The 15,382-nt window shown below is 34.5% G+C and overlaps 1 protein-coding gene across 2 annotated transcripts in view; it reads right to left on the bottom strand.

Annotated features, from left to right (window-relative positions):
- The window catches only part of LOC136027018 (galactosylgalactosylxylosylprotein 3-beta-glucuronosyltransferase P-like), a 99,718-nt gene that overhangs the window by 73,338 nt on the left and 10,998 nt on the right, over positions 1-15,382 (bottom strand). Inside the window, exons 2-3 of one of the 2 annotated variants that reach the window (XM_065703925.1) lie at positions 10,335-10,455; positions 2,106-2,219 (exon numbers count right to left, since the gene is read on the bottom strand). In XM_065703925.1, coding sequence (XP_065559997.1) covers positions 2,106-2,219; positions 10,335-10,455 — 235 coding nt within the window. The remainder of the gene's footprint in view (positions 1-2,105; positions 2,220-10,334; positions 10,456-15,382) is intronic. The other variant, XM_065703935.1, reaches the window with a different exon arrangement.

Below are 15,382 nucleotides of genomic sequence, written 5' to 3' on the forward strand. Positions count from 1 at the left end.
CGCGTGTTTATTTGTTTGTCTGTATTTTTTTTCTGGGATAGTCGTACCGAAATAGTACCCCTAGAATATTGCGAGAGGGCTCATTCAAACGGAAATTAAAAGTTCTAGTGCCCCTTTTAATTGACCAAAAATGATGGAGAGTAACTAGGCCCTCTCCAACGCCCCTGCTATCTCAAAATCGCCTGATTAAAATTTTGAGATAGCCATTTTGTTCGGTGTAGTTGAAAGGTCGAATACCTATACCTTTGGAGATAACAAGACACCTCACATTCCCTTGGGAAAGGTCTTTAAGTTATGAAATCTGCCAATTACTCACGCATAGTATTTGATATAGGAAAGTATGCATACATTTTCGGGTGGAGGGGGGAATTTTATGATGGGGGAATTTTCTCTAAAGGAAGAATTTTCCATAAGGAGAGAAGTTATCAGGAGGTGAATTTTTCAGGGAAAATTTTACACTAGGGGAATTTGCCAGAATTCCTATACGAAATTCTTCTAATGTCTTGCTTTTTCATGGCCGACTCAATTATATGCTTGGAAATGTTAAGGGCAAACTCTAGAGAATATATTCGTGGGAAGGAGGGATTTTTCCTTGGATGTGGAGCTAGATTTCCATGCATTATTTAAAAAACGATCGGAAATAAAAACAAAAAAAAACACGCTTCTTTCAACTGAAAGTGAGGAGCAATATTAAGATTCAAAACGAACAGAAACTATTACGTATATGAGGGGGTTACCCCCTCCTCAACACCTTGCTCTTTACTCTAAAGTCTGAGTTTTGTCCCAATTCTTTAAGAATGACTCCTGAAACACAGGGTTTGTTCAATTAGAACAATAAGATTTTTTTTTTAAAAAGTACTAAAAAAAAACTTTAGCGTGAAGAGCGAGGTGTTGAGGAGGGGGCTACCCTTCATTTATATGTAGTAGTTTCGGTTCGTTTTAAGTTTTAATGTTGCTTCTTACTTTAAGTTGAAAAAATTTGTTTGTTTTTTATATATTTAATTCCTTTGGATAGTTCAGGAGCACGAAATGACTAGGCAATAAAATAAAATAAATGTCAGTACAACTTCACGAAAAGGTTTAAAACTTTACAAAGCTTCACAAAAAGGCTTTTGTAGTAAGTCTGGGTATTGGGATTCCATTTCTGTAGGGAATATATCCTGTGGGGGGCCTATCCATGGGTGGAATTTTCCATATAGGGAAGGTGGGTATGCCAGCCACGCTTTTTGTGTTTAAAACTCGCTTCAGCGAGCTAAGTTTTGTCCCCGTGCAAATACATTTAAAAAGATGAATATTGTTTTTAAAAAGATGATTGATTATTGAGCCTTTTCAATAGAATATTTTTGCCATACGAAGTGCTACGCCGTTGTCACAAAATAGTTAATACTTCTGAAAAACATATAAAAAAAGACACTACACATAAATGCGCATCAACAAAATTTTCTCATTTCATATTTCTTTGATTTTTCTTTGATTGAAACTTATGTAAATACTTTTCTAAATATTGATTTTTCTGATAAGCAATAAAGCAATAACCATTATTCTCCATTAATAGGCCTATCACTCCTCAACATAGGTACACATGCGTTCTACTCTTAAAAGTTGACCAGAAGATTTATAAAGGCAAAGGAAGAGGATTGTAATACTTTAAAACTATAAATCACTGATTTTTTTCTAATTTTCCAATGAGAGATAATTGAACAAAAGATGCTAGCAAACTAGTGATGGTATTTTTTTTTATACTGATTCTATAATATCCAATGCGAACAAAGATTTTATATAAAATAGTCCGTGGGTTAAACCTCTATTTAATTATACAGGCATGGTGTTAACACGAAGAAAGAATATTGGATGGGGGTAAGGCTCCTTATATATATCATGATTTTGGATTTTTTCAGTATTTTCTATTTTAATTATGTAAGCAGCCTACTTACAGGATTAAATTTAATCCCTCTCCTCTGAAATCTATCCTTTCAAACGCCCTCCCCCCAGTCAGTAAGTATTTAGTTTAAATTCTGTGTTGTTTTGCTGTAGTTTCAGCGTTAGAAAGAGTTTACAACGAAAGCGGAGATTAGCGGTAGGATAAAAACGGAAACAAAATTCACCTGTCTTAGTAGGTACTAATTCAACGCTGCGGTCTTCGGAAAAGTCACTATCCGAAAGACATCGAAGAAGAGTATCCCTGAGTGCTGCATTCAAAGTAGACTCTTTCAAGCTGGCTAAAATAGTATTAATTTTTAGTATAAATATTATAATACTTTGTAAATATTGGATATTAAAATAATTACAACAAAGTAAAATAAATATCAGAAATACTAAAAAAAGTCAGGTCAAATACCCTGTTTTACCCACACACTGGCGGATGTACATTTGCTAGGTTATTACAAAGCTGATTTTCTTTTCTTTATTTAAAAAAAATATTTTTAATTTATTTATTAATTTATTTTTAATTTATTTTTAAATGAAAGACATTCATTGAAAATTCTCAGGCTCTTCTAGTCAAAATGGTAGGGTTTCTAAATATACAGTGTCTTCAACTACATACCGCTATTTACATGCATAAAATGTTTGCATTTTTTAAGGTTAAATCTGTCGTCCGAAAAGCAGAGCACTTTGAACAAAAAAAACATGAGACTGCATATTTGGCAACACCTAAAAAACGAAAAAAATAATAGTACATGCATCTGTGAGTGTCCATCTCAAAAAGATTTTGAAATTTAACACTTTTTATATATTTATTACACCTTTGTTCTAGAGTTATCGAGTATGTTGAACTCTATGCCTAGTTTTTACCAAAATTGCACTAAATTTTTGCGAGTGTTTTAGCAACCTTCTCGCCAATCATACACTTTTTAAAGTAAAAAAATTTCCCGATAATTAGCTGAAAATTTATTAACCTTTACATACTTAAAATCAGTATAAAATTAAATTCTTTTGAATCGCATATTGCTTTCAAACTACTAATTTTTAAGGTGTCGATTATCAAATAGTTCATGGTAATGGTGTTTGTTATTCAGGGGTCATTCTTAAAGAATTGGAACAAAATTCAAACTTTAGTGTAAAAACGTTCATAAATAAAAACTAACAGTTCTAGTGGGCTTATCAAGTAATTAAATTAAAAAAAAAATTTCTAACTAAAAGTAAGGAGCAACATTAAAACTTAAAACGAACAGAAGTTACTTTGTATTTGAAAGGGGCTGCTTCCTCATCAACGCCCCGCTCTTTACGCTAAAGTTTTTACTGTTTTAAAAACTAGAGTTGTCACAAAGAGTCAAACTTTAGCGTAAAGAGCGGGGCGTTGATGAGGAAGGAGCACCTTTCATATACAAAGTAATTTCTGTTGGTTTTGAGTTTTAATGTCGCTCCTTACTTCCTGTTAAAAAACTTGTTTCTTTTATTTAATTCAAAGAAAGATGCAGATAACATTTTTTTTTGTTCACGCAAGTTTTCAAAAGCACTGCATTGTGTTCCTAAACCACTTAAGCAAGTTTTGTTGGCTTTCCCAATGGAAAAATAATATATACATGTAATAACAATAATATAATAACGACTATAATGTTATAAATAGTAAAGATACAGAATTTAACAATAGTTGGCTTTGGTTAATTTGGTACTGTCGAATTGATAAACAGTTTTAATTACTTACTCAGCCGTATTATCTGATTTGACGAGTGTTGTTTAAGTACAGTATTTCATTTCATTTCATTTTACATAAGCTGAATACTGTTTAAAAAAAAGAATTGAGAGACAGAGTCAAACTTTAGCGTAAAGGGCGGGGCGTTGATGAGGAAGCAGCCTCTTTCATATACGAAGTAATTTCTGTTCGTTTTAAGTTTTAATGTCGCTCCTTACTTTCAGTTAAAAAAACTTGTTTTTTTTTATTTAATTTGTAGATAGGAGCTTGAAATTATTTCTATAGGGTTTTCTGATACGCCGAATGTGATGATGTGATTTTTGTTAAGATTTTATGACTTTTCGGGGGTGTTTCCGCCTATTTTCAAAAATAAGGCAAATTTTCTCAGGCTCGTAACTTCTGATGACAAAAAGTAAATTTGATGAAACTTATATATTTTGAATCAGCATGAAAATTCGAATCCTTTGATGTATCTTTTAGCATCAAAATTCCGTTTTTTAGAGTTTCGTTGACTATTGAGCTGGGTCGCTCCTTACTACAGTTCGTTACCACGAACTGTTTGACTTTGGCACATTTATGGTAGAAAATTTGAACCTTCTACTGATTTACATGCAAAAAATGGTGCTTGTAGCTAGTTTTCCCTTTTTTGACTGAACTATTTGAGACGTGCTGTGTATCCATCGGAAGCTATTTCTAAATTAAATTATATTTTCGGTTGGTTGACTTTTTTAAAACAATTAATTTTAATTTCAAACGTTATTTGATAATTCTGTTTCAAGATATCACCTTTTTTAGTTCTATTTTTCTATGAAATATATTAAATAATAATAATAGTGACTTTTATTACCCAAGAAAGACATAGTAGGACGTTCTCAAAAAGGACGGGAGATAACAAGAAAGGATTTAAAGAAGATTGAAAATTCATAGCAACGAGTAAAGAATAAAATTGCTATCTGTTTCACTTACTACCTTTTTACAACAAGTTTTGATCGGACATCTATTGCATGGTTTCTGTTAGTACCCATGGGGAAAAAAACACAAACAAACAAATAAACACGCATCCGTGATCTTTCTACTGGCAAAAAATACAAAATTCCCCATTTTCGTAGATAGGAGCTTGAAACTTCTACACTAGGGTTCTGTGATACGCTGAATCTGATGATGTTATTTTCGTTAAGATTGCATGATTTTTAGGGGGTGTTTCCCCCCTATTTTATAAAATAAGGCAAATTTTCTCAGGCTCGTAACTTTTGATGAGTAAGACTAAACTTGATGAAACTTATATATTTAAAACCAGCATTAGAATGCGATTCTTTAGATGTAACTATTGGTATCAAAATTCTGTTTTTTAGAGTTTTGGTTACTATTGAGCCGGGTCGCTCCTTACTACAATTCGCTATCACGAACTGTTTTACAAAAAAATTGGAGGGCAACTAGGCCCCGATCCCCGCCCCTTTTTCTCAAAATTACCCGATCAAAACAAGCCATTTTAGCCAAAAAAGTAAAATTAATATGCAAATATCGTTTTAATTCTTCATATACGTTGAGTCAAAATCAAAACCTGCATTAATTCACAAACGTTCAGAAATTAAGAAAAAAAAAAGTTTTTTTTAACTGAAAGTAAGTAGCAACATTAAAACCTGAAACGAAAAGAAATTTACGCTAAAGTCTGCTATTTTCTTAAAACTCTACTTTTTAAAACAATAAAACTTTAGCGTAAAGAGGGGGGCGTTGAAGAGGGGACAACCCCTTTCATATACCGAATAGTTTCTGTTCGTTTTAAGTTTTAATGTCGATCCTTATTTTCAGTTAAAAAAAACTTGCTTTTATGTTTATCAAACAGTTCATGGTGACGAACTGTAGTAGGGAGCGACCCGGCTCAATAGTAACCGAAACTCTAAATAATGGAATTTTGATACCAATAGTTGCATCAAAATAATTTTATTTTAATGCTGATTTAAATATATAAGTTTCATCAAGTTTAGTAACACCCATCAAAAGTTACAAGCCCGAGAAAATTTGCCTTATTTCAGATAATAGGGAGAAATACCCCCTAGAAGTCGTACAATATTAACGAAAATCACACTATCAGATTCAGCGTATCAGAGAACCATACTGCTAGAAGACCGAACTCGGGTGCGTGTTTTTTTGTTGGTTTTTGTTTTACTTTTTTTCTTTTTCCCAGGGGTGATCGTATCGACCAAGTGGTCCTAGAATGTTGCAAAATGGCTCATTCTAACGGGAACTAAAAGTTCTAGTGCCCTTTTTAAGTGACCAAAAAATTAGAGGGTAGCTAGGCCCCCTCCCACGCTCATTTTTCACCAATATCACCGGATCAAAATTCTGAGATAGCCATTTTATTCACCATAGTCGAAAAACTTAATAACTATGTCTTTGAGGACGACTTACTCCCCCACTGTCCCTGTGGAAGGGGCTACAAGTTACAAACTTTGACCAGTGTTTACATATGGTCATGGTTATTGGGAAGTATACAGACGTTTTCAGGGGATTTTTTTGTCTTTTTTTGGGGGTCGAAGAAGTTGAGGGGGGATTAAATGGGAGGATCTTTCTATGGAGGAATTTGCCATGGAGGAAGAGAATTTCAATTAAGGGAGCGCAGGTTTTTCTAGCATTATTTTAAAAAAAAACAATGAAAAAATAAATATGAAAAGTTTTTTCAACTGGAAGTAAGGAGCAGCATTAAAACTAAAAATGAACAGAAATTATTCCGCATAACAGGGGCTCATCTCCTCGCAATACCTCGCTCTTTACATTAAAGTATTTTTAGTAATTTCAACTATATATTCTACGGTCTTTGTGATTCAGGAGTCATTCTTAAGGAATTTGGAAAAAAACTTAAGCTTTAGTATAAAAAGCGAGGCATTGACGAGGGGGCGAACCCCCTCACATACGCAATAAAAACATATGAATTTAGAAGTTCGTTACGTAAGTTAATTCGCAAGTTACGTATATTTTTTACTAATGCAAACGTTCGTAAAAATTAGAAGTTCTGGTTGCCGTTTCAAGTAATCAAAAAATTGGAGGGCAAGTAGACCTTCTCCCCTCTCCTTTTTCTCAAAATGTTCCGATTAAAACTATGAGAAAGCCATTTAGCTAAAAAAAATACACAAATTCCGTTTTAATTATTTATGTGCGGAGAGCCAAAATCAAAACATGAATTCATTCAAAAACGTTCAGAAATTAAATTAAAAAATAATTTTTTTTACCGAAAATAAGGAGTGACATTAAAACTTAAAACAAACGGAAATTACTCCGTATTTCTAAAGGGATTTTCCTCCTCAACGCCCCGCTCTTTAAACTAAAGTTTTTTACTGTTTCAAAAAGTATAGTTAAGAGAAAGAGTCAAACTTTAGCGTAAAGAGCGAGGCATTGAGAAGGAAAAGCCTTTTCATATACGGAATAATTTCTGTTCGTTAAAAGTTTTAATGTCGCTTCTTACTTTCAGTTAAAAAAATTAGTTTTTATTTTATTTAACAATCGACAAGGATCAGTCTTTACTTACTCTTTATTGCCATGAACAGTTTCAAAGAGTTCGCAGTACCGAACTAAGCAAGGAGCAATACGGCTCAATAGGAACCGAAACTCTAAAAAACAGGATTTTGATGTCAATAGGTATAAAAAAAGAATCAGGTTGTTATGCTGATTCTCAATATATAAGACTCTTGAATTTAATATTACTCATCACAAAGCTACATACCATTTGAAAAAGGTGAAACAACCCCTAAAAGTCAGGGGATAATAATGAAAATCAAATCGCCAGATTCAGCGTATCCGAGAACCCTGTTGGAAAAGTTTCGAGCTCCCATCTGAAAAAACGTAAAATTTTGTATTTTTTGCCAAAATAGAGATCATGGATGCCTGTTTATTTGTTTTTCTTTTGTTTGTTTCCCTAGGGGTGATCACATCGAACCGATAGTCTTAGAAAAACAGGAGAGGGATTATTTGAACGCAAATAAAAGTTCTAGTGCCCTTTCCAAGTGACCAAAAGTACTGGAGGTCAGCTAGACCCCCTCCCACCCCCTTTTTTCTGAAAGTCGTCCGAAAAAACTTTGAGATCCCCCCCCCGACCTGGTAATCGCCAGGGGGGAGGGTAAAACCTATAACCCTTTTGCCTACCTTTACGATAAAATCTTCGGTTCCTTTAAATCCACGCTCCTCCTTCACCCTAATCGGTTTGGATACGCACTCCTTACCCCTTCAATAAAATCTCCAGTTCCTTTAAATCCATTTTTAGCTTCAAAATCCCTGCCCCGTTCAAGAGCATTCTGCTTTTTGTTTGATTACGGCTGGATTACCAGCAAACACAATTTTAATAGTCTTGTAAATTCTTATATATATATATATATATATATATATATATATATATATATATATATATATATATATATATATATATATATTTATATTATATGTAAATTCTATATGTAAATTATGTATATTATATCTATTTGTCTATATGTATATTATATGTAAATTCATATAATTATATTATATGTAAATTCTTATATATATATATATATATATATATATATATATATATATATATATATATATATATATATATATATATATATATATATATATATATATATATATATATAAGGGTCAATGTCAAGCAAGTAAAAATGTCAAGAAGAATTAAAACTCAAATTAAAAAAGTTAAGTGCCGAATGAAAAAATGTCAAAACGAAAAAAAAGTCGTAAAATAAAAAAGGCATAACATTAAATAAAATTAAAAGAAAAACAATTTAGTCATGCGATCAAAAATCAGAAAGCCCGAAATTTGCAAAATGAACATTAAAATTATAAGTGAAAAAGAAGATAACGCGGGGGAAGATGAGGAGATTCATTGATTGAATATGTAAACTGTGTAAGTGATGAATATTTTCTATATCTTTTAGTGGAAACTTTTCTTGGGGCAGGGAGGGGGATTTTTTTGAAGCAGAACGTGGGAAGCGGGCTCTAAGGGAAGAATATTGACTAGGGAAAATGTACTGGTCCAAGGGTTGTGAAGGGCATTGCTAGTGAAACCCAAAGAAATATTTGCTCTTCCTTCATTAAGGGTAAACAGATTGGCTCTCAGAAGAAGGGATATATAAGGCACTTTACCCTCATTAAAGATAATTCTTAGGCACATTTTTTGGACTCCCTCTTTTCTGTCCGACAATTCAATGGAGACAACAGGATTCCAAACAGGATAAGAGTACTCGAGGGTTGGGCATACAAGTGAGAGGAAAATCTTCAATTGGAAAATCCTCAAAATCCCGTTAGATTTGGCTAGCCTATGGCCTGCTTTGGTTAGGCTTTGATTAACTTAGACTAGGGAAGTGACGTAATTTTGTCAAAATCTTGGAGGGGGCAAAGTCAGAGCAGTACCATAAAGGCAAAAATATACTCAAGAAAATTGAGCTGTTTCGCTGGATGCTTGAATAATGCAGGCTTCACTTTGTTTTGACAAGATGTTTTGCAAAACTAAATTTCAGCTGGGGGAAACCAAACTGGGTTCTGGGGGGATAGTTTTCCTTCTCCTCCCCCAAAGAAAATTATGCCCCTGAACATGGGGATACCAACTAGGTATTTGGTCAGCACTCTTTATTTGTGGCCCTCCCTTTCTTTCTCTGTCTCACTCACTCCCCACATATTTCAAAATCTTCTTCCTTCCTAGTTATTTTTTCCACTCTCGTTCTGTATAAGGAAGTTCTTTAGGCTAAGCAAATCCCTCAACAGAATATTCCCCGCGTAAAATTCCCCCTTAGGAAAAATCCCCTAGAAAGTTATCCCCTAAGAAAAATTGTCCCGGAGAAATGCCTCCCGCAGAAAATCTCCCCCAGATAATCCCCTCCCCGATGGAAAATTCCCCACACGCAAAATCAAGCAGCCACAGAGAAAGAAAGAAAGAGAGAGAGAGAGAGAGAGAGAGAGAGAGAGAGAGAGAGAGAGAGAGAGAGAGAGAGAAGATTTATTATTAGACAAAAGACAATACAAAATACAATTCAAAATTGAATCACTATACACTTAATCCCCCTCGAAAGGCTCTATGACAAGGGATACAATGGGGAAAAGGGAAAAAAAAAGTACAAATTAGGTACCTCAAAATGTCGATCAGATGTCCGAAGAGGTAACAAAAGGACCAGATATCAAAAACAGTTGTAGAACAGGGGCTGGTGGGTCTCCAATCACTTTCAACTAAAAAAAGGAGCTGGGACTCTCAACTTCTGACCGATTTTTTATTTGTCTTTCTTTCTCTTTGGATACATAATTTACTTATGAAGAAATAATGTTATGGGGAAATTATTCGGGGAAAAATCAGTGGGCATCCAATATTCTGGCAGGATTTTCCCCTGGAAAAATGTGGGCAATATCCATGAGAGTGCTACAGGGTGACAACACTCTTAGTTTCTGGCGTTTATTTTAATGGTTTATTTAGCAGGGGGAATTTTATGGAGGGATAGTGACTAGTACCCTGTAAAATGATTAAAAATTCGCTGCTTATAGCAGTCTTGAGGTTTGGCTAATTGCAATGCCTTTTACCGCTTAAACTCCGTCTTAAATTGATCTCAAACTCTTAAATCGAACAAAGCTACCCTATTAAGTAAATAAAAACTAATCCGATCAAATACTCAAAAGTCAAAGATCAAAACTATCGACGAGCTATTGGAAATGATCGTGACCATCTTACCAAAAAATTCCTCGGTCTTTCTTGGAACAGGAATATAGGCATAATATTGCGTATTTTCTTGGTCTACATCCGCTGTAGGGGCAGCCTTCAATCCTCTTCGATTTACCACCAGATTTTTAAGCTTGAATGAAAAATATTGTTGTAGCACCATTATAATAGCACCATTTTGAAAAGCACCATTAGAATACTAACTAGAGATGCACCTTAGTCTGCCTATTACGCTTTTGGGATAGTGCAGATGGGACCTAGGGTATAAGCTTCTCTCCCTACAACTGAAACATACAGTGCTGAATATTTTAAGTTGGATTCATGACTTCAAGTTTAAGATGGTATAACCCTTAATTAGGTTTAAAATACATGCTAACACAAGAAATGACAATCAAAAATAAAATAAAACCTAAAAATTAGTACCACGCTCAAAATTACTACTAAATAACACTATAATCTTTATAACCGGCTGATAAATACTGAAAGATACTGAGAGATTTATTAAGTAGGTTACTTTCTAAATATTAGCGAGAACTTATTCGTAAGCTGAATGTCCGATTATGTCCGGAAATTGATTGTTCACCCCGCTTTATTTAAAACACAAAACTGACCCTCAAAAACAGGATGTTCTATTAGGAGCAAAAACTCCATCAGTTGTGCAACAGATAGAAGACTAATTTATGAGGCTCTCTCAATAAATTTTAACTGACCATGATACCGATAATGTCTAATATAAAATTATAATACTCTAAAAATACTCAAACAAACTCAGTTTTCATTAAAGCGCTAATTTTTAGAATTATACAACCATTGGAAAATATTTCATATCAGTTTGTTTGAGCTGGTTAAATAGATATGAGTTGCACAAATTTCGAAGTAGTAACGTAGTTTATATTACTTCATATTTGTGTTTTTTTAAACATAAACAACAAACCTTACACAAAGATCTTTGTTTAATTTAGGAGGTGATACTAAGCAAGTCAATATAATTTTTTTTTAAAGAGGACGTCAAACGTAGTTTTCACTTCCCACCTCCCTTAAACTCTACCACAAGGCATGTGCAACTTCATCAGAAAGATTAAGAGTCGGAAGGGTATGTTGTCATACGAAAATAAAAATCAGTGGATGACATTTTTTTAATAGGTAGTTTTCCCCCAGGAGGTATTTTCAGCTTTCGCTCCCTAAGGGGGCTGAGAGGGGGGCTGTACAAAAGGGAAAAAACCGTGTACAAAAACTGTAAAAACCGTGGAGGTTATAATAGTGCCTTTATCATGCTTCCCAACCTTTCAATTCCAGAAATAGCATTAAAAGTATCATTTGTGGCACCACTTATGTGTATTTACGATGGAGTAACTAAGATGAATTTATAGGTAGGGAAAGACAGAAGCTTTTGAGTGAACCCCCCAAGCATCTCTATGCGATCTTGTTGTAACCTACTAGCCATGACAAAAAAAGTTTTAGAAATAAATAATAGGATGGATGCTAACCGCGAAAGTAGTGATGCTATAAGACCTTTAAAATCACACAAATGGGGTATACTATTAGAGCTACCAACCCCTCAAGATGCTATTACGCACATCTAGGTCTTACGCAATGCTAGACTGCAGTTGCTTGTTATGTAATGGTACAGTAAAATTTTTTTTAACGTAATAGGGAATTTCACGACACATATATCCCACCATTTAACGACATACATATCCCACCATTCCATGACTGCCAGCAGGTGTTATTAATTTCCTTAAAGTTTCTTTGGTTTTTAGGTAATAGCGAAAGTTTATCTGCGTTAAGGATGACGCATTCTCGCGCGACTTGTTTCTTCAGACCCCGTGGGGAACCACCGCTTGTAACTGAGGAGGGCACACACCTCGGGTGTTATGTAATGGTGACGTACACGAGTGTTATGTAATGGCGTGAGTGTTACACGTTAGATGTTATATAATCATTTAAGAGATTTTTTTCTTCAAGATTTTATTTTCTTCAACATTTTTTTTCGAGGCGTTTTTTTCTTTCAAGGTGTTTTTTTTCTTCACGATTTTTGTCCGCTATATGATTCGAATGTAAGACCAGAGATTTCTCCAATGACCAAACCTGAGCATTAGACAGCTGGAACAGCAAACCTTTCATAACTTTTGATTCTGGAAATATCCTCTACGTGACAGGTTCTTTCCTCCGCCCAGATAATTCGCTGCAAAGTTGCCAGAAGAATTAAATGGATCGCAATTTTCCATCTCAATGCAATTGACTATTGATCTACTAAGCGCACCTGCTTGCTAAATTGTATTAACGTTCTAACGTGACCTAGGCAGATTAAGTTAGGTATTGAATCAGTGAGATGTTACATAGCATTGGCTTTAGATATTTCATTGCGTAAATTATTACACACTGAAGATTCATATTAGGAAATAATTCTAAAAGACAAAAATTGTTTGTATATACAAGTTTTATTAATAAAAAACATTATAAAATTTTGGTATCACAGAAAAAAACAGTTAAAAATCAATAAACGGAAGAGTAAAACGTGAAGAAGCTAATAAAGATACAATATAAGCAAAAAACGGGAATTAAAGAAAGGCAGGAATCCTAGCAACAAATTCCTGGGGGGATGGTTGTTATTAGAGGTAAATTTAAGCCATATTAAGAGATATTTTTGAGAGGTTTTAATGAAAATGGCAAATTATTTTTAGCCAAAACTGTGTATTCATGATTACTAGGCATCACAAGTATTAAAAATTCATGAAATCACAGAAAAAAGCAGTTAAAACTCAACAAACGGAAAAACAAAACGTAAAAAAGCTGATAAAGGGAAAAATATAAGCAAAAACAACATGAATTAAAGAAAGGCGGGAACCATAACAACCAATTCCATGAGAGAGGGTGACGTGTAGTTTTAAATGTAAATTTAAGCCACATTAAGAGACAGGCAAACATAGAGTCAGACACACAGGCACGATGAGAGAAAGACAAAAACACACAAAGTCAGACATACAAACATAAAAAGACTAACCCAGAGACAGGCAAGCCCACACTTGGACACATGCAGAGACAGGCAAACACACAGTCAGAGACACAGGCAGGGTGAGAGAGAGAGACAAAAACATAAAAACACACGCAGTCAGACATACAAACATAAAAAGATTAAAACAGAGACAGGCAAACACTCACTTGGACACATGCAGAGACAGGTAAACACACAGTCAGACACACAGGCACGGTGAGAGAGAGAGAAAAACACAAAAAAACACACAGAGTCAGACATACAAACACAAAAGACTAACACAGAGACAGGCAAACACACACTAGGACACACAAAGAGACATGCACACACACTGTCAGTCACACAGGCGCCGTGTGAGAAAGGAAAAACCCACACAAAAACACAGAGTCAGGCACACAAATAAACAAAAACAAGCACAGAGACAGACATACACAGACTTAGACACACACACACAGAGACAGGCAAACGCACAGTTAGACACACAGGCACGGTAAGAGAGAGACAAAAATGAAACGTGGCATTTTCACTCAAACCCCTCAGAAGAATCTCTTAGTATGGCTTAAATTTACCTCTAATAACAACCCTCCCCCTTTCTCTAGAATTGGCTGCTAGAGTGCTATTGGTTGCTATTGGTTCCCACCTTTCTTTAATTCACGCCTTTTTGCTTATATTTTATCATATATCAGCTTTTTCACGTTTTGTTTTCTGATTGTTGAGTTTTAACTGCTTTTTCTGTGGTTTCATGATTTTATTATGCTTATGATGCTTAGCAATCAAGAATGCATAGTCTTGGCTCAAAGGAGCGAGATATTTTCATTAATACCTCTCAGAAATATATCTAAATGTGGCTTAAATTAACCTTTAATTACAACCCTTCCCCCTGGAATCGGTTGCTATGGTTCCTGCGTTTGTTTAATTCACGCTTTTTTGCTTATGTGTAATCCCTTTTCAGCTTTCTTTATCTTCATTTTCTCCGTTTGTTGAGTTTTGACAACTTTTTTCCTGTGATTTTGGATTTAAAAATGTTTTTTTTTTTTATTAACGAAACTTGTATATACAAAAAAGTCTGTGTCTTTTAGATTTCTTGCTTCTGGATGAATCTTCAATACGTAATCATTTACGCAATGAATTATCTAACGTCAATGCTATGTAACATATCACTGATTCCATACCTAAGTTAACCTGTCTAGATAGCGTTAAAACATTAACACAATGTGGCAAGCAGGTTTGCTAAATAGATCAATAGTCAATAGCATTGGAATGGAAACACGCGATCCATTTAATCCTACTAGGAACTGTACAACAAATTCTCCGGGCAGGGGAAACAACTTGTCGCTTAGAAATTTTTTCTCGAATCAAAATATTTTAAAAGGTTTGTTGGTCCAACTGTCTAGGGCCCAGGTCTGGTCATTGGGGAATCTCTGTTCTTACATTTGATTTCTAAAGCGGACAAAAATCTTGATGAAAAAACAAAAAAACTTGAAAGAAAAAAGTGCCTTTAGGAAAAAATACTTGAAGAAAATAAAATCTTGAATAAAAAATCTCATGAAGTAATACGTAACATCCTACATGTGCATCGCCATTACTTAGCCCACTATGTGTGTGCCCTCCTCAGTTACAAGTGGGTTTTTCCATGGCGCCTGAAGAAACAAATCACGCGAGAATATGTCATACTTAACACAGGTAAATCTTCCCTATTACGTAAAAACCAAAGTAATCTTGAAGAAAATCAATAACACCTGATGGCTGTCATGGAATAGCGGGATATCTGTGTCATGGAATTTTTACTAAACCATTACATAACGAACACCTATACTATAGTATCGAGGAAGACCCAGGTGTGCGTAATAACGTCTTGAGGAGTTAGTAGCTCCAATAACATACCCCGTATGCGTGACTTTAAAAGCCTTATAGCATCACTACTCTTGCGAAAATGCGAATTTCCTCGGTTCTTAAGGTAAGGGCCTGAAAGTTTTTTCTTGTTTTAAAAATTAAAGTTGAGAGAAAGAGTCAAACTTTAGCGTAAAGAGCGGGACGTTGAGGAGGGGACAGTCCCTTTCATATA

Source organism: Artemia franciscana, chromosome 1 (assembly GCF_032884065.1).
Source record: "Artemia franciscana chromosome 1, ASM3288406v1, whole genome shotgun sequence".
NCBI classification, from domain to species: Eukaryota; Metazoa; Arthropoda; class Branchiopoda; order Anostraca; family Artemiidae; genus Artemia; species Artemia franciscana.